Source organism: Pan paniscus, chromosome 5 (genome assembly GCF_029289425.2).
Source record: "Pan paniscus chromosome 5, NHGRI_mPanPan1-v2.0_pri, whole genome shotgun sequence".
Lineage (NCBI taxonomy): Eukaryota > Metazoa > Chordata > Mammalia > Primates > Hominidae > Pan > Pan paniscus.
Window position 1 is genome coordinate 109,278,165 of NC_073254.2, and position 20,223 is coordinate 109,298,387.

At 43.7% G+C, this 20,223-nt stretch overlaps 1 protein-coding gene across 1 annotated transcript in view; it reads right to left on the reverse strand.

Annotated features, from left to right (window-relative positions):
* GABRR1 (gamma-aminobutyric acid type A receptor subunit rho1) overlaps window positions 1–19,542 on the reverse strand; it is a 40,379-nt gene extending 20,837 nt beyond the window's left edge. The window contains exons 1-4 of the mRNA XM_003822870.5: window positions 18,967–19,542; window positions 4,600–4,653; window positions 2,328–2,434; window positions 537–604 (exon numbers count right to left, since the gene is read on the reverse strand). Of these exons, the coding sequence (XP_003822918.1) occupies window positions 537–604; window positions 2,328–2,434; window positions 4,600–4,653; window positions 18,967–19,088 (351 nt within the window). The 5' untranslated portion in view covers window positions 19,089–19,542. The remainder of the gene's footprint in view (window positions 1–536; window positions 605–2,327; window positions 2,435–4,599; window positions 4,654–18,966) is intronic.
* Window positions 19,543–20,223: the final 681 nt, after the last annotated feature.

A 20,223-nucleotide genomic window follows, 5' to 3' on the forward strand; every position in this document is an offset into this window, starting at 1 on the left:
CCCAAATAAAGTGCTTATACTTATGCTTGTGACTGCTTGTCTCAGGTCTGCTTTTTGGTGGACCCAAACTAAGGTAGGTCCCTAAAACATCCTGTAAGTCAAGGAGTTGGAGAATGTTGCACTTTTTATCTGAACCGACCAAAAAGGGGGCGGGCGGGGGGAAAGGACACTCTTTTGCTTCTTTTGCATTTCCACAGCCAGGTACAGAATCCACAGGAATAAGATGTGTTTGACTACTTGGCAGCTGCAAACTTGGGCCCTGCTGCTTACATTTGAGAGCTTTTGTCCAGAAAATGCATCCCAGTGGCAAGAGCCTGGCCACTGGAGTGAGAAAGGTTAAGCTTGTTATCTGGCTCTGTTTCATACCAATTGGGTGGCTTTGGGCAAATCTTCCTGAGCCATCTGAAAAAGTAGTGTGGGGATTCCCACCGCCCAGGGCAGTTGTGAGACTAAGTGAATTCAGGTGCGTGGAGCTCCTGGCCCTGGACCGGCTTTGTGAATCCCCCTGCCACGGCCCTGGTCAGAGAAGCACTTACCATGTCAACCTCTGAGATGCTATCCAAACTCTCCACCTGCACATCCACACCAACAGGAATGGCAGGGCCTGGGGACAGAGCATGGCAAGAGCATTCACTGTTTTTACTTGAAATTTTACTATGGAGGAAATAGGCAAAAGGAGCATTTCCCCTGGAACCTCAATGTCATATCAGATTTGGAGGTTTGGTCATGGCAACCTGAAGTCAAACCAGAGATAAAAGCATGGAATCATAGGCTGGCTTTCTGAAATATTCCAACAAAAGTTTGAAAACATCCTTTCTTGGTTATATATGCTCATCTGAAGGTATGATGAAGACCTAGGTCAAAAGCTGGGTCTGATCTAAGAGTAACTGACGTCTTAGCATGAGGTCACCCACATTATTCTCTATATTTGCCTTCTGGTGTTGCACCCTCTTTCATCCTGGAAGCCACTGTCTCTTGTCTGGACATGAGAAAGGCATTGTTTGGTAATAGGCACTCAGAACCAAAGTCATATTCAGGTCATTTGCCAAACCCACAGATCTGCATCTTTGCAACATGATGGAGTAGCTTCCAGGGAAGACAGGATGCCTGTTTTAAGGATGGCCTTAAAACATAAGATTTTTTGTTATTTCTGGGCCATACGGACTAAATATTGATAAAGAGTAAGGAAGTATAATGAAGGGAATCAATTCCTGCCCCCTTTCTTCCCTGCTCTGATGCTCTGAGGATGAAGGGCAAGCATGGAGCACACTGAATCATTTGGAGTAAAAAGGTGGGTTTGGATTCAACAATGGTGGATTGGGGACTGCATAGAGACTCTCTTCTACAGCCTATTTATTCTTTGGGTAAAAGTGACTGGAAGAAAAATAAATGGCAAGATAATTATTTCTTTTTCCCTTTTTTTTTTTTTTTCTGGAGACAGAGTCTCACTCTGTTGCCCAGGCTGGAGTACAGTGGTGTGATCTCAGTTCACTGCAACCTCCGCCTCCTGGGGTCAAGCGATTCTCCTGCCTCAGCCTCCTGAATAGCTGGGACTACAGGTGCACACCACCACAGCTGGCTAATTTTTGTATTTTTAGTAGAGACAGAGTTTTACCATGTTACCCAGGCTGGTCTCGAACTCCTGAGCTCAGGCAATCTGCCCACCTCAGCCATGGCAGATGAAATCCCAAAATGTTAGGATTTCAGGTATGAGCCACCATGCCCAGCCGAGAATGATTTTTAAAATGAGTATTTTTTTTCCAGGAAAATAAACCCATAAGGGTGAAAAATTATTGACATTAAGAAGGCTGAAACCCAGTAGCTGCAGGCTAAGCTTCATAGGGCTTTGCTATTCTTCTGCACTAAATCATTATTCTCTCAAGCTATTTTCATTTAATTAAAATGAGCAGACCACATTCCGCCGTAAGATACATACCCTGAACTCTGTCTGCCAGCTCCCAGATGACAACAAATTTAGTCCAAGGTTGTTATTTCCAAGTATTTTTAGGAGGCCGCATTGGGCTGCAGCTGCCCTGTGTTCCCCTGCCCTTCCTACAGCCAGCTGTTGGCCTCCCTCATCGTGAGCCATCCTAGAGGGGCAGCAGCCACCCAGCAGCAGATGCTTCCTGAGACTGTGTTCAGCAGAACCCAGGGCGGGGCAAGACAGATGCTCAAAATGTACTGTGGGCTCGATGTCTTGTCCACCAAGCCCAACTGAGGCAGACCGGGTCAGCGGAGAGCAAAGCTGTGCTGTCCCTTGGCTAATTTCCTGCCCACAGACAGAGGACCAGAAGAAAGAGGACACCCTGAGAGCACACATCCCATACCTCCAAAGCCAGGCCTCATGCTGAAATCATGGTCATCTATCCTCAGAAGCTGTTCTGACTTTGTCAGAGGCGATTTGGTGATGTCAGGGCTTCGTCTCAGAATTGGGCTGCCAAGGGGGAAGAAACCAGGCTGATCATATATTCCAACCAAGACAAATAAACAGTAACTTGCATTCTGACTTGATCTTGATAGGTGTGATGGGGTGTGCTATTTCTTCTTTTAAGCTATTGGACATCCCCTCTTTCTTTCCCCATCTTTCTGGATAAATGAACTAACCCAGAAGGTCCAAGACACTGGCTTTGACCATGACTGTGGAGCTTTAAAAATACTGATGCCTGGGCCAGGTGCGGTGGCTCACGCCTGTAATCCCAGAACTTTGGGAGTCCGAGGCAGGTGGATCACGAGGTCAGGAGATCGAGACCATCCTGGTTAACACGGTGAAACCCCATCTCTACAAAAAATACAAAAAATTAGCTGGGCGTGGTGGCAGGCGCCTGTGGTCCCAGCTACTCGGGAGGCTGAGGCAGGAGAATGGTGTGAATCTAGGAGGCAGAGCTTGCAGTGAGCCGAGATTGCACCACTGCACTCCAGCCTGGGCAACAGAGTGAGACCCCGTCTCAAAAAAAAAAAAAAATACCGATGCCCAGGCCCCACCTCAGAGATGCTGATTTGGACTGTCTGGGAATAGGGCCTGGTATTTTTAAAGCTTCCCAGATGATTTTAATGTGTAACCAAGACTGAAAAATAGCTGGTTCTAGTCTTGTTATTAATAGCCCAAATTCCCTTAAAGTGCCTCAGCCTTTTGAGGGGTTTTGAGCTGGAGGGGAGAGCCAGTGAGTATGGTCTGAGCCTGGTCCCCTGATCTCTGTTGGCCCACTGTGGAGGGAGCGGGACCTTGCCCTCGAGGGAAATGCTGACCATCCTGTTTGCATGGAAGGTGGCTACTCCTGCTACTGTTTCTGAACCACACCTGGGGTCATTTGTATTTATTTTCTCTTTTTCTCGATTGGTAACATACTTTTAGCAGTTGACAATTTTTTAAAAGAAGAAATGTAGTGAAGACTCAGCCTCCCACTTCTGCCTCCACCCGCTCCTAGCCCTCATCCACAGGTGTTTCGGTTTTTTTTTGTTTTTTTTTTTTTTTTTGAGACAGAGTCTCACTGTGTCACCCAGGCTGGAGTGCAGTGGTGTGATCTCGGCTCACTGCAACCTCCACCTCCCAGGTTCAAGTGATTCTCATGCCTCAGCCTCCCAAGTAGTTGGGATTACAGGCGCCTGCCACCACGCCTGGCTAAGTTTTATATTTTTAGTAGAGACAGGGGATTTGCCATGTTGGCCAGGTTAGTCTCAAACTCCTGGCCTCAAGTGATCCACCCACCTCAGCCTCCCAAAGTGCTGGAATTAAAGATGTGAGCCACCACACCTGGCCACATGTTGCTCTTACTGGTTTCTTGTCTATCTGACCAGAGTTTCTTGTATACAAGTATATACAGACATATATTCTTAGTTATCCCCTCTTTATTTTATATTTTTTATTTATTTATTTATTTTTAGAGACAGGGTCTTGCTCTGTCATCCAAGCTGGATTCAGTGACCTATCATGAGCTCACTTCAGCCTCAAACTCCAGGGCTCGAGTGATCCTGGATTCAAGTGATCCTCCCATCTCAACCTCCCAAGTAGCTGGGACTACAGGTACATGCAACGGAGTCCAGTTAATTTTTAAATTTTCTGTAGAGATGGGGGTCCCACTATGTTGCCCAGGCTGGCCTCAAACCCCTGGCCTGCAAGCAACTCCTACCTAGGCCTCCCAAAGTGCTGGTATTACAGGCGTGAGCCACCGCACCCAACCTGGAAGTACTTCTCAAACTAGAAAGTGCTATATAAATGGGAGGAGCCATTGCCATTTCTGAACCCACCAGGAAGTGTCCTTCTAAAGTGAGGAATTACCGTGCTGGCAGCAAAGGAGGTGGCCCAGGGAAAGAATTGGAACCACTGAGCTGCTTACAGATATAAGGGAGGAAGCCGGGCTTGTCAAGAGGAGGAACACCAGCTCCCATTGCCGCGGACACCCTCTCTCACCAGCTCGATCCAGGAGCCACCCCCCAACCCCCGACTGCCGTCTCCTTTCAGGCTCCCCTTCCTCTGGTCCCCCACCCTCCACTTTCTGATCCTTGGTGAGGGGTCGGTGAGGGGCCCTGCTGAAAATCACTACAGTTGAGGTTCAGGGAAGAAACATCTGCAGAACAGTGTGCATGTGCTTATGGCCATACCTGACTTGCTTGTGGGCATCTTCATGTACTTCTCGTCTTTGTCTTTGAGGCCTACTATGAACATAAAAAGTAAAGACATTGTAGAGAAAGTCTAGGTACTCAGATCAACCAAGCACCCCTCTCCCTCCAGATTTGCTTCAAATCTATCCAGAATAAAATGTAAAAGAAGAAGAAAAAACTACGAAGATTCAATGCATTCATTTAGCCTCTTGTTGAGCATTTTCCAAGTACCTACAGTAGAAACTGGAGGATTCATTACTCAGAAGGCCTAATTTGAAGAGGTCTGAGCTAAAATATCTCCCCCACTGGTCTACCCGGGCGTGAAATGGACGCCATTCTTTTAGAAGGCTCTTAAGGATGTGTACATTTTAACTTTGATCCACCATAAAACCCTCATTACGGAGAGTAACACACTGCCAGGTGAACTGCATCACTTGAGCATCCTCGTTCTTTGGCTCATGATTTCAGCCAAATGGGCACCGACAGGAGATGAGAGAGGAGGAGGAGGAAGAAAGAGGTCAGGGTATTTATTCCTCATTCTCTCCCGGCTTTGATGCCAGGACTAGCAATGCCTGTGTTACTCTGTGATTGCTGATAATCACAGTATCTTCAATAAGCTCCAATAATAGTTAATATTTCCCCTTCTAGTCGAGTGGTAGTCCTGGCTTCCTCCTATTCCTAGTCCTTGGGGGCATCAACGTGCCTGACTGGATCACTGAACTCTGCCCACATCTCTTCGAATTGTCCTTTTATTCAATCATCATGAGTTAAGCCCTTTTGAAGGCAATGCTGTTTTCTGCCAGGACTCGACTGATGCACAGGGACACATCAGAACAGATGCACAAGGATTATGTCATCTGTAGAAAATGGAGCAGAGACAGGTGTGTGCTCTGCAGGCGTGGGCAGAGCTAAGACTGGGGAGTGGCATGCACTTCAGGCGATGGGCCATCACAGTTGATGGGCAGCATGAGGCCAAAGGACACCGGGGACAAAGTTCTCTTTGCATTCAGCCCCTTGCACAGTGTTGGATCCCTGTGGACCCTCAATACCTATTAGTTGAATGAAGGAAGGAATCAGCCCCCTACATGGGCACCTAAAAAGGGAGACAGGAGGGAATGAAAGAGGAGATTGGAATGGAAAAAAGCTTGGCCCAGCTCTTACTTTGACTTTGGGCCAGCCTGAAATGGAACCAGTCACTGACGAAAGGAGGTTTGTCAAATTCTGAGATGCCACTGCCTTTGCCTTCATGAAGCCTCGATTCTAGCCAAGAGAAGACGGATGAATAGAATACAGTTATAGTCTTTTTCATTATTAATATTATTAAATAACTTTTTTTCCTGTTTACATGCCCATGTAAAAAAATTTAGAAAATAGATTAATCGTAAAGGAGAAGATGAATATAACTCAGAAGGAACCTCTGCCATTCTGCATCTGTATTTTCTTATGATTCTTGGAGAATTATACTGTTTGAAACTTTCTTTTAAACTCAAATTATAATATATCATGGAATTTTTTTGCGTCATTGGCATCTTTTCACCATCTGAGGGTATGATTATTAATCTTGAAAGGATGTAGCACACAAAACAAATAATAGGAAAATCTAACACTGCTTGAGCACTTCCTATGTGTGAGTTACCATGCTAACTCCTGTTGCATGTGTTAACTCAGGTTATTCCTCAAAACAACCCTATGAAGTAGGCCTCGTCATTATCCCCATTTTATATGTAGGAAACTGAGATACAAAGACTTTAAATAACTTGTAAAAGTGAAGGAGCCAGAAGTCAGAGCCAGGGGTTCCGGCTCCAGGGTTGGAAGCAAGGCTGGCCACAGCATCACGTTGGAAGATTTGCCTCCCACTGCCAGGAAATTGGCTTAGATGTGGAAGGTCTGAGCTTATCGTCTCCTCATATAGAAGTTAACATAGACCTTGCACAAAGTTGGTGCATGATAAATATTTATTGAATGAGCCCCAGGAGGTTATGAAGAAAGGATAGGCATGTACCATGTTAAGATGATGCAGGATGACATGAGACAGCTTTTTGAACTGAACATAGGGTGTACATTTGTTGAACACCCACTTTTATTTTGGATCAAATGACAAATTCCAACCTACAAGACTTCTTCTTCATGTCTGCTTGTTCTAGTTCTTAGTCTGTGCATGGATGTTTTCCCAAAAGAGGTGTCAGAACTTTCTTGGAGGTGAGCTGGAGCACGGATGGGGGTTTGTGATGAGGGAGGTCTGCTGGAAAGCTCATTCAGCTAATGGCCGAGCACCTGATAAGTTACACTTCACCTTGCTGACTATTTCATCTGAGAAGACAGAGAACTTAATTTTTACAAGGAAGCAGAAACTGGCTAATGAAAATGATCATGCTTTCTCGGCATTTCTAACAGCCAAGAAAAGAAGTCCTTGTATGTAGTGCAAAACACCCAGATGTTGTCCTTGGCACCTCCACCCCCCGCCCCCCCATCTCTCACATCCTCTTCCAGGGACACTGAGAACACTGGCTCTAGCTCCACTTCTTAGACATGCACTGCTCATAGGGCTACATTTTTCTGATGTGCATAAAGGCCACGAAAGGCCAACTGGGGCCCTGCCCACAGCAGTCAGGCAGCCAGTCCTGGCTGACCTCCTTCTCAACACCCCCTGCCCCACCCCTGCTGTCTTGCCCTCTCCATCCCCACGCCCCCTGCCTCAGGTGTCATTACTTAGCATATGGGAGGCAGCAGGCTTTCCTGCCTCTGGTCTTATCCTTCTCTAATCCAACCACCCCACCAACACCATGGAATGAAAATCACAATTATGTCACTTCCCCTCTTAAAACCCTTCATCCTCAAAGTAAAATCCGTGGAAGTTGGGCATATAAGGCCCATAATAAGGCTCCCACTCACTTTCCCACTCTCAGCTCCCACTCTGCCCCCAACTTCTTGCCGTTGTCAATTACATCTCTATGCTTTGCTCCCGATGTCCCAACTGTCTGGAATGCCCTTCCCATCATTCTTCATACCCTTTGTTACCCAGACAACTCCACGCATTCCCAGATAAAATGCCACCTCCTCCTGAAAGCATTCTTGAGCTTCTCTCCTTTACATGCTTCCATCAGAATGTGCACACCGTGCTGTTGTGGTGATAGGCCTTCTGACCATCCCACTCACTTCACCGTGGGATCAATAGATGAGAGACTGTACTTTTTTTTTTTTTGAAACAAGATCTCTCTCTGTTGCCCAAGGCTGGAGTGCAGTGGTGCAATTATAGCTCACTGCAGCCTCAACCTCCTAGGCTAAAGCAATTCTCCTGCCTCAGCCTCCCAAGTAGCTGGGACCACAGTTGTGTGACACCATGCCCAGCTAATTAAAAAAAAAAAAAATTGTAGTGAAGGGGTTTCACTATGTTGCCCAAGCTGGTCTCCAAATCCTAGGTTCAAGGGATCCTCCCGCCTCAAACTCACACAGTGTTGGGATTATATTTGTGAGCCACCATGCCCGGCCTCTATGTTACACATCTCTGTAAAACCTTAGCAGTGTGCAGAATTGACTTTACAAAGACAGGTACCAAATATGGAAGGAGAAGCACAAACCCAAGGGTGTGTTGCACAGAATTGAAGGGATCCATAAGAAATGAGTCAAGGGAGGCCAGAGTCTAAATTAGACTCAAGAGACATGGTAAAGACAAGCAGAATTCTTTCCAGTTGCATCCTGAGCTAGGAGAGTCAGTAGAAGGAAATATACCACTTGGAGAAGATGAAGCAAGATTAAATTTTTTTTTAATTTTAATTTTTTTTGAAGACAGGGTCTCACTCTGTTGCCCAGGCTACAATGCAGTGGCACAATCTCAGCTCAGTGCAGCCTTGACCTCCTGAACTCAAGCTATCCTCCCAGCTCAGCTTCCTGAGTAGCTGGGATTACAGGCATGTGCCACCATGCCAAGCTAAGTTTTGTATTTTTTGTGGAGTTGGGGTTTTGCCATGTTGCCCAGGCTGGTCTTGAACCCCTGAGCTCAAGCGATCTGCCCGCCTCGGCCTCCCAAAATGCTGGGATTACAAGTGTGAGCCACCACACCTGGCAGAGGTGAAGCAATGTTAATAAACAATTACGATAAGGCTGAGATTCTGCTAACAGAATCCAATTTTACTTTGCTATTCTTCATCAAAGAGAGTGGTCTTCAAATTAGGAAGAGAGAAAAGAATTATTTGCTACCAGAATAGTGGACATGTAGCACACAACCATCTAATGCTGAGCCCTGATTACACATTGGAATCACCCGAGGAGCTTAAAAAATCCCAGGCCACAGAGCAGACCAATTAAATCAGAACCTCTAAGGGTGGGACCCAGCCAGCAATAGTTTTCAAATCTCAGGTGATTCCAATGTTCAGCCAAAGTTGTGATTTCTAATTTTTAAAAATGGAGCTCTTTTGCACAGCTCTCTGAGGCCATGACCTGGTACAGTAGGAGGACAGCAGGCAGTTAGGAAGCCAGCACACTGCCTTGAACCCGTTTTGCTTACTGGTGGGAGATGGCAAGTTGCTTCTCTCCAGGTCTGTTTCCTCAGCTGTGAAATAAGGGATTAGGCAATGAGATGGCTTCGAAACCTTTCAAGTCCATTCCAGAAGGTGGCAGCCTCCCTGAGATGTGAGAGGCGCTTCGCTGCTCTAGTCCTGTTGGCTGAAGGCGATGCTACAAGGGTAGGTTCCCCGCCAGAGCTGCACCAATAGGGGTGTGGGTTCCACACAGACCCACTAGCACTGGGTGTGTGTGTGTGTTTAACTTTCATTAATTTAATGAGCATGTATCCATCATGTTATTTATATTGCATTTCCTGAATTGTTACAGAGGCTGTGCATTCTTCCACATAATGAGTTGAGCATTTTGTGTTTTTCCTTGGCTGTAAATATTAAATAGTTCATTTCCTTTGATTCCTTCCTAAGTGGATTTTTGGTAACTAATACTGTGCTTTTCAAATTATGTTCTCTAAAATGTGTGATGGTTAATTCTATGGGTCAACTTGCTTAGACCATGGTACTGGTTCTGGTCAAACATCAGTCTAAATGTTACTGTGACGATATTTTTAAAAAATGTGATAAACATTTAGATCAGCGGACTTTAAGTAAAGCAGATACCCTCCATCATGTGGGGAGCCCCCATCCAGTCAGTTGTGGGCCTTCAGAGAAAAGACTAAGGTTTCTCGAAGAAGAAGGAGGAATTCGCTTCCAGACTGCCTTCCTACTCAAGATGGCAACATGCCAGCTTCTGCCAGAACTTCCAGCCTGCTGGTCTGCCCTGCAGATCTCAGACTTGGCAGCCCCCACAAATGTGTGATCCAGACAGAGAAAGGCATAAGGATGTGGATGTGGACAGCCTACTGGTTCTCTTCCTCTGGAGACCCCTGACTGATACAGTGCGAACACTCCTTGACCTCTGAGGCCTGCACATCTGAGGGAGATCTGAGCTGTTGCCTGCAGCCAAAGGGCTGCCAGGGCTGTCTAGGATGGGGGTACCAGCCCAGCTTTGACCTATCAGCTTCTGTCAGGTCTCAGGGTATTTGATCAAGCTGTCTTCTTGCCACCATTACTGACTTCTGTTTCCACCAACTTGGTGGGCCCCTAACACACAGACAGCCCTGGCCTGCTACTGCCTTGCCACAGAGTAAAAAGAACACATCAAGAATATGTTTGTCTAACTGCTTCTTAGATAAAATCTCAGCCTATCATCCAAGTTGCGGGCTTAAAAAAAAAAATCTCAGCCTAGATCATCCCTTTTTTTTCCCTGTACATATATGTCTGAATTCCTATGCCTGGGAATACCATATGCCTCCCACTTGAAGACACTGGGTTACTTTATTTTTTTTAATTTAAAGCTCTGAATTTTGTCTACCTGTTCTCTTTATTAGAATTCTCAGATTGTATTATTCCCATTTCTTATAGAACGTACTACTTTCTAACTTGTAGACATCTATTTGACCCTAATGCCAACATTTTAGACTCTTGTTAAATGCCTTTTGAGTGAAATCCCCATAGCCAATTAAATGTCTCAGCTGCCTAAAAACAAAAACAAAACAAACAAACAAAAACAGGTGTTTGTCAAGGGGACAGCCTGCAATGCATTTCAGAATGTGAAATTGCGGACGGAACATCTCTACCTCGCTTCACCTCCTGCCCTCTCGCCTGGGGAGTGGAGCAGAGAGCAGGCCTTCAACAGGGGTGAGTCAAGACTCACGAGGTCTTCTCAATGCTATCACCGCAATCCCAAGAGCCACCACTGCTTGTCTGAGGTTAGATTTATTTGATGAGGCAGCTTACAGTATTGGAAGGAGTGCAGACTTGGCATCAGTCAGACTTCAGTGTGAATCCCAGGGGAGCCACAAACTAGCTGTTAACCTTGGGCAGGTTACCTGATCTTTCTGTGTCTCAGTTTCCTATAAGATGGGGGGAATAATACTAACTTTACTGGCGTGCTGTAAGAATTAAGCAAGAAAATGTTAATTTGAACCACAGGAAATGGCTGACATTCAACTGTTTGTGACGTACAAAAACATTTTCACCTGGTTCAACCTGAGTTTTATGTCCATCAATATAACTTTCTTTTGTTTTCTGATGGCGAGAGGAAAGCACCAGAAGTGGAAACATGGGGTCTGTGGGAGCTCTGTGGATATGTTATGTGACCATGGCACAAGTGTGTGTACCCTTTTGGGCCTTGCTCTTTTCACCTTTAAAGTGAGGGGGTTTCTAAGGTCCTTGAAGGTCTGACATTCTGCAGCAATTATTTTTTTTGGAGATAGGTCTTACTCTGTCACCCAGGCTGGAATGCAGCGTCGCGATCTCAGCTCACTGCAGCCTCGACCTCCCAGGCTCAAGTGATCCTCCCACCTCAGCCTCCCGAGTAGCTACGACCACAGGTGTGTGCCACCACACCTGGCTAATTTTGCTTGTTTTTGTAGAAATGGGGTCTCACTATGTTGCCTAGGCTGGTCTCTAACTCCTGGGATTAAGCAATCCTCCTGCCTTGGCTTCTCAAAGTGCTAGGATTACAGGTGTGAGCCATCATGCCCAGTCTTCTGCAAAATTTTTAATTTTTGCATTCTACAAAAGTGGTCTGATTAAGGTCTGTCTCCCCCACTAGACTGTCAGCACTTCAAGGGGAGGAGCAGGTCTATTTTGCTTACCATTGCCTCCCAAGCCATGGGCACAGTGCCTGGAGTATAGTGCCCTCAATACATATTTGTTGAATGAATGAATGAAGTACAGGAAATAGCAAGAGTCAGGATTCACTCATTTATTCATGCCCAACACTTCATGAACATTCACCATTGTTCTTGATTGTGGGGAAACAAGGATAAATGCGCCCTTAAGGGACTCATAGTCTAGAAGCAGAGAAAAATGAGATAAAAAAGGCAATGCTGAGCGATTAGTCCTTGGAGAGAAGGGTGGTGGAGAGCTGCAGAAGCTCAGAAGCCACCTAATTGAGACTTGAGAGGCAGGGGGTGAGGGAAGGCCAAGGAAGGCTTCTCAGAGGAGGTGACACCTCTGCTAAATATTGGAGGAAGAAAAAAAATGGGTCAGAGAAATAAGAAAGAGAATGGTGTTGTGAGCGTGGGAGCAGCAGGTGCAGAGGCCTTAGGAGACTGCAAGGAGGAGGGGCAGGTCGTAATCAGCAGGGAGACAAAAGACCAGGAAGCACAAAGTGGGGACTCGAACGTTCAAGCAAACTTTCTGGGGAGCAGAGGGACAAGATGAAGAGAGCACTACTAACTTAAGAGAAAATCAAATTTCAAGGCGTTGAGGGTGATCAGAGATCCAGTCCATAATCCCACAGCTTTCTCTTTGTCATGCAAGACAGGGATTTGACAGCAACTCCTCATGCCACATTGTTGCCGCCCCTGGCCTCTCTTCATCCTTTGAACCCTCCAAAGTCCCTCCTACCCTAAAACTCTCCTGTCTTCCTCTCTCGCCTTCATCCCATCTCAGTCTTTCAGTTCACACCAAGTTTCTTGTAAATACTGTCTATATTCACTCCATTTTCTCTTCTACTCTCCTCAACCCTCTGACATCTGTCTCTTCTTGGAATGATCATTAATGACACAAAACTACCATATCTAGGGCTCACTTCTCAGTCCTCTACCTAGTTGATTTTGACCTTGGAGTGATCTGACCCTATTGACCACTCCCCCTCCTTCTTAAAACCCTTGACACCTTGCTAGAACACCTTCCTAGTCGGAAGGTCTCTGATGGCACAGCCTGCATCTCATTTTGTGACTGGTGAAGAGCTCATTGCCCAGTGTAGTGCCTGCCCTGTAATAAGCACTTGATAACTGTTGAAAAAATGGGCCTCTTAACATCCTCAACACCTCTGTGTTCCAGCTCTATACCCATTTCTCTGATCACTCATTTCCAGCTCTACATTGAGTCCCCTTCCTTTATCTTCTCCTTAAATGCTGCTCTTCCCCAAGGTCTGTCCTTGATCCGGTCCTTATTTCATGCCACATGCTGTCTCTGGCCACCTCATCCATTGCCACCTATGGGGACTCCCTTTAAATCTAATTCTCCAGGCCCAGTTTCCTTCTTGAGCTGCAGACTTATATCCCTTCCTGCTGACTGGACAGCTGTCTCTGGGTATCTTGCAAGCACATCTAGGTCCATATGTTCATACCAAACTCATCACCTTCACCCCCAAACCTAATCCTCCACCTGCTCTCCTTCCTGGCATCACCATCTACTCAGTCGTACAATCCAAAGACCTGCCGAACATTCACCCTAAACTTCTCTCTCACCCTGAAGCCAATCAGATTCTGACCATTCTAGCTCCTTGAAAGCTCTCATATTCATTCCTCCCCCATCCCCATCCTGTTCATTCCACTATGAATGAGCTTTGCACCAGCTCTTACCTGGCCTCAGACTCTGGTCATAGACTCTGGATTACTTTCTCTGTTTCCCCTCTATCCCCCTTCCTGGTGTTCCATCATGCTGCTGAGCAAGCAAGCATCGTCTCTCTGAAATGGAAATCTGCTGAGACCATTCAGCTCCTCTTCACCTTCAGAATAAACGTGAATTCTTTAGCACGACAAAGAATGCATGATAATGTACTTCCAGCTTCTGGTAGAATCAGTTTGCCCTCCCACAGCCTGAGCTGGCATGGTCCAGGGGCCCGTAGTGTAGACAAGTTATGTTTCCATTCTTCCAGGGAAGAGAGGAGGAGAGGACCGACAGTAAGTTTGGGTTATTTATTTATTTATTTATTTTTCTGAGACAGGGTCAGATGGGCCCAGGCCGAAGTGCAGTGGCATGATCACGGCTCACTGCAGACTTGACATCCCAGGCTCAAGCCATTTTCCCACTTCAGCCTCTTGAGTAGCTGGGACTACAGGCACACCTCACCATGCCCAGCTACATTTTTTTGTACTTTTTGTAGAAACAGGCTCTCATTTTGTTCCCCAGGCTGGTCTTGAACTTCTGGGCTCAAGTTATCCTCATGTCTCCGCCTTCCAAAGTGCTGGGATTACAGGCATGAGCCACCATGCCCGGCCTGAGACAGTAAGTTTTGATTGATTCTAGAAACATTGCCCAGTGCCCTGGCATTCTGATCTTGATTCTGCATGATTGGTGAAGATGGGTCCTATCTGGATGTGCCTCCCATGGAGATTCTGGGAAAACATGAATTACTTCCTGGAGTGGAGACTAGAGTGAGGCAGGTAAGGTGCATAGGGAGTAAAATGTAAAGAGCCAGTCACTCTCTGGGGCATGTAAGCACCTCCTTCAGTTTTGCACCCTAGGCACCTCACTAGATTCACCCCCTGGTGTGCCCATGTTTACCTAAGCTATTTTATTAGCATGACCATGTAAAGAAGCCTGGATACAAATTACCAGCAGCTTATGGATTTGGAGTCTGGATGAAATTAAGTAAGCCCTTTAAAAGTTTAGGCTACATAAAAATGAAGTTTAACCTGGCTGGTGGGGTATAAGTTGGGTCGACGTAACATTCTGGAAAGAAATTTGCCCGCATATATCTGGAGCTTTCAATGTTCTTGTGCCATTTGATCCAGAACACTTCCAGGAGTCTAACCTGATTAATTATGTATGTGAACAACTCTTCTTATATACAAAGATGTAAATACAGAATATTTGTAATAACAAAGAGGAAGCAACCAAATGTCTGTAAATAGAGGAAAACACTTAAATGGTGGCACACTGTGCATTAATTTACATATTTGCATTATTATGCAGCCAATCAAATGATAATTCTATTGACTTTTCAAATAAGTGAACATGCAGACTATATGCATGGCATAATTCCAAACTACTTAGTATTCAGTATATGCTTACCAAAAAAGACAAGAAGAAAATACACAAAAATGTTAACAAGGTTACTTCTGGGCTTGGAGATTATGGGTAATTCTTGGGTGTTTTTAAAATTTTTTTCTCTTTTTTTGGTAAATTTAAATAATAGTTATATGTGTCTTTCATAACTAAAGAAATGAAAGCTTTTAAAAGTAAAATTACAAAGAAATTTTATTTCATTCTCTAAGATCAGTAACAAGACTCACTCTCACCACTTCTATTCAACCATAGTACCAGAAGTCCTTGCCAAAGCAGTTAGACAAGAGAAAGAAAGAAAAGACATAGAAATAGGAAAGAAAGAAGTGAAATTGTTGCTGTTTGCTGATGACATGATCTTATATATAGAAAACCCTAAAGACTTCACCAAGAAAACTGTCAGAACTAATGAACAAATACAATAAAGTTGCAGATTCAATTCAGCATGCAAAAATCAGAAGTGTTTCTGTACACTAGCAACAAACTACCTAAAAAAAGAAATTTTAAAAAATCCAATATACAGTAGTTACAAAAAAAAGACTAAGGAATAAATTTGACTGAGGAAGTGAAAAATTTATACAATGAAAACTATAAAACGCCAATGAAAGAAATTAAAGGAGACACAAATAAATGGAAAGATATATTCATGGATTGAAAGAATTGATACTGTTAAAATGTCCATACTCCCAAAGTGATCTACAGATTCAATGCAATCCCTGTCAAAACTCCAAGTCATTGTCCATAAACATAAAAAAAAATCCTAAAATTCATATGGTACCACAAAAGATCCCAAATAGCCAAAATGATCTTGAGCAAAAAAAACAAAGCTGGAGGCATCACACTACCTGATTTCAAGCTATATTACAAAGCTATAGTAATTAAAACATCATGGAACTAGAATATAGATGAACATATCAACCAGTGAAACAGAAGAGAGAGCCTAATAATAAACTCATACATTTACAATCATTTGATTTTCAACAAAGGTCTCAAAAACACACAATGGAAAAAAAAAGTCTCTCCAATAAATATGTTGAGAAAACTGGATATCCACATGCAGAAGAATGAAATCAGACCTTCTATCTCACACCATATACAAGAATCAACTCAAAATGGATTAAGACTTAAGTGTAAGACCTGAAACTGTAAAACTGATAGAGGAAAATATAGGAGAAAAGTTACACAATATTGGTCTAGGCAGTGGATTTTTTGCATTTGACTCCAAAAGCTTGGGCAACAAAAGCAAATAGACAAATGAGATTACATCAAACTAAAAAGCTTCTGCACAGCAGAATAAATAACTAATGCAGTGAAGAGACAACCTGCAGATTGGAAGAAAATATTTGTAAGGCATACACATCTGATAAGGGGTTCATATCTAAAATATATAAGGAACTCAACTCAATAGCAAGAAAACAAGTAACCTGATTAAAAATGGGTAAAGGACTTGAATAGACATTTTTCAAAACAAGACATACAAGTGGCCAACAGATATACGAAAAAATGCTCAACATCATTAGTCATTAGGGAAATGCAAATTTGAACCACAATGAGATATCATCTCACACCAGTCGGAATGGCTATTATCAAAAAGATGGCCAAGCATGGTGGCTCACGCCTGTAATCCTGGCACTTTCGGAGGCCAAGGTGGGAGGATCACTTGAAGCCAGGAGCTCGAGACCAGCCTGGGCAACATAGTGAGACCCTGTCTATAGAAAAAAAAATTTTTTTAATTAGCCAGGCATGGTAGTGCACCTGTAGTCCCAGCTATTCAAGAAGCTGAGGTGGGAGGATCACTTGAAACCATTACAATCCAGTTTAGGTAACAGGGCAAGACTCTGTCTCTAAAACAAACGAACAAAAAACAAAACAAAATTAAAAAGATGAACAAGAACAAGCCTTGGCAAAGATGTGGAGAAAAGAAAACCCTTGTAACACCATTGGTGGGAATGTAAATTGGCACAGCCATTATGGAAAACTAGATGGAGGTTCCTCTAAAAACTAAAAACAGAATTACCGTATGATCCAGCAATCCCATGTCCAGGTATATATCCAAAGGACTTAAAAGCAGTTTGTTGAAGAGATACCTGCACTCTCATTTTCATTGCAGCATTATTCATAACAGTCAAGTTATAGAAACAACCTAAGTGTCCATCAATGGATGAATGGATAAAGAGAATGTGGTATACAATGGAATACTATTCAACCTTAGAAAAAGAAATTCTGTCATTTGCAACAGCACGCATAAACCTGGAGGACATTATGCTTAATGAAATAAGCCAAGCATCAAAGACAAATACCATATGATCTCACTTGTATGTGAAATCTAAAACAATAGAAATCATATTAACAGACAGCAGAATGATGGTTACCAGAGGCTGGGAGATTGAGGGTATGAGGAGATGTTGGCCAAGAAGTAGTTTCAGTTAGACAGGAGGAATAGTTTTTTGAGACATATTGCACAGCATGGTGACCACGGTTAAAAATAGTGTATTGTATATTGCAAAAGTGCTGAGTAAATTTCAAATGTTCTCACCACAAAAAAACAGTAAATATTTGTGGTAATGGATACATTAATTAGACTTAATCATTCCACATTGTATGTATATATCCTTACATCATTTTGTATGTACCCCATTAATACATACAATCATAATTTGTCACTTAAAATTTAAATGTTTTAAATAAATTATTTAAAAGAAAGTCTATTCACTCTCTTAGACTTCTTAATCACCGATATTTGCAAATAGGTTGCCACTCTAACTCTGGCTTGGGAAAAGTTTTTGATGAAGACCAACAGAGTTTGTTGTTGTTGTTGTTGTTGTTGTTGCTTTTAATCCCTATAAGCACATTTGGATCAAATAATCTCTACGGCTGCACCACTCCACAAGTTCCAGTGTTTGCCCAAGCAACTTCTGACTCTGATGGTAATAGGGCACAGTGGCCTCCCTTAGCACCCCAGGGCTCACCATGACCACTGGATATTTCAGCTCCTAGTTTTGTGATGTTGTTAAGAACAGCTTGAAACAAATGCTGTGAGCTACAGCTGGCTGTTTGGGAGCCCATGTGAGGAGGGCTCCCTCCAGCCCCAGAGGGAGGACACTAAGGCGCTAGACACACAGCCCTCCTCCTAACCCCAAACTCCCAAAAGCTAGATTTCTTTTCATATTCACTGATCTCTCAGACTCTATTTATATTTACACTCAAAGAAAGGTGAAGTTCAATTTGAAGCTAAGGCTAATAAAGGACCAAGAATCAACAACGCCCTACTGTCTCCATTTCCTCATCAGTACAGAGAGAGCACTGGATTAGGTTGTCTCCAAGCCTCCTGTATTATTGACTGATGCCGGGCAAGCAGGTGTGCATCCCAGATAGACATTGCCAGTGCTGCCGTCAGAATGGCCCAGGTGAGGCCGAGTGCTAAGGGGCTGGTGGGGAACCTGGTTTCCTGTCTAAGCTCCCTCTGCAAGTGCTGGCAGACAGGGCAGCATGCACCTTTGGTGTTGACCACAGGCAAGCACTTGCCTGCAGGCGGCTCCGTCCCTGGCCCTCCCAATTTATAGGTAGAGAACCATCTAATAATGATCCTTCTAGTCACACAGCTTGGAGAAAGCTGCTTTATTTTAAAATATTAAAAAGTGATTCACAAATCTAACAGAAATAATTAGAGCAGAATCATTCTCATGAAATACAGGTCCCATTGGTAATTTGAGAATTCAGAGTTGTTCTAACCCTAGGACACAGACAGCAAACAATTGCCCTTGATATTTTTTTAAAATGTGCATATATTCTATTTTCCAGAATCTACCTTTCACCCAGGACAATTCATAAGGAATTTTAAAAATGCACTGATAAAATGATCTAATCTAGCATCATTTTAAAAGAAAACGTAATTCTAACTTTCTAAAAGGGGAGCAGCAGGAGAACAAAGGGAAGGGGAAGAAAAAGGCATCCACACAAAACACCATACGCTGGAAATGATGCTCAGTTTCTAGTACAACACTGTAAGCTCACTTTGTGCACCCTCTTTTCCTAAATCCTCTATCCCTAAATGTCCACTCACCTGCCTTTCTTAGACATCTCGTGGACTTCTCTTCCGGGCCAGTGCACTCTGCTTTCAGTGGCCAAAACCCATCCCCACCACAAAAGAAAGATGCCAAATCTCATATTTGGGACAGCCAACATGGGTTTCCAAATTCAAACAGCTCTCTCCAGAAACAGCAAAAAGGAAAAGGTTGTTCTTTTTCTCTCTTAAGACATTATTGGTCTGTTCATTATTAGAAGGATGTTTACTCATGCAAAAAAAAATCAACCCACAGGATGCAATCTGGAGAGCAGGAGAAAGCAATTTCCACTAAACCTATAAATCCTCCTACGTCAGATGTCAGGGATTTTCTGAACTGAGGTTGAATTCCTGTGTCCCAGTGGAACAATTATTTTAGCCGGTCTAAATTAGTTCATCGTCAAATGCAGTAAAAACGTTGGTGAAAGTCTTATTTTCTGGTGCGTCGAATAAAAGGAAGTAAAAATGGACCAAAGCAATTTCCAAAAGGAGTAAGGCCAGAGGTGCGGAACTGCTTTCTATGTTCACGTTAATGAGCTCCTCCCTGGATCTATTTTGAGCTTACGGCCATTATTATTTGCTTTAGCTGAGGGCTGGATTTGGACAGCTTCCTGCCCCCACTTCCTGTGGCTGAATCCCTGAAACCCCAGGGCTCGGTACCTGCGTGGGCTGTCTATACGGCTGAGATTGGGAGGGCAACTGGGGAAGAGGTTTTTTTGTCTTTGTTTGGCGCAGAAACAAGTAAATTTCCTTGTCAGTTGCACTGTTCTTATCATGAACCTTGCTGCACTGTCCACATTTGAAAAATACCAGTAATAAATTAACTGTAGCCTCAAGTCTGTGTTATTTGTAGACAGTTTTTCTTTTGCTTTGATGCTTACTTTAAGACTCTGCTATAATCTACAGGCCGGATCTTGTGTCTTCATCAAAAGACAGTCTCAGAGCCTCGTGGAAGAGACCGCATGAGGTACTCCGAACTATTGACTCTTCAAAGCTGAGCTGACATGGTTTTGGTAACTTTCAGACTGTACCGGTAAACTGAGTCAGGATTCCCATAACTCTATAGCTGAAAAGCGGTTTCACACAACTGCTAACCCAAGATCCAACAGAATGAGAATTAATTACACAAGACTGAAAAAAAATTGATGAGAGAAATTTTTTTCGGGTTATTTGAAATGCAGTTGTTTTAAGGTTCTGTTCCCAGATCGTAAGAAGCCTTTTCTTTCTCTTCTTATGCTATCTGTAATTCACAATAAG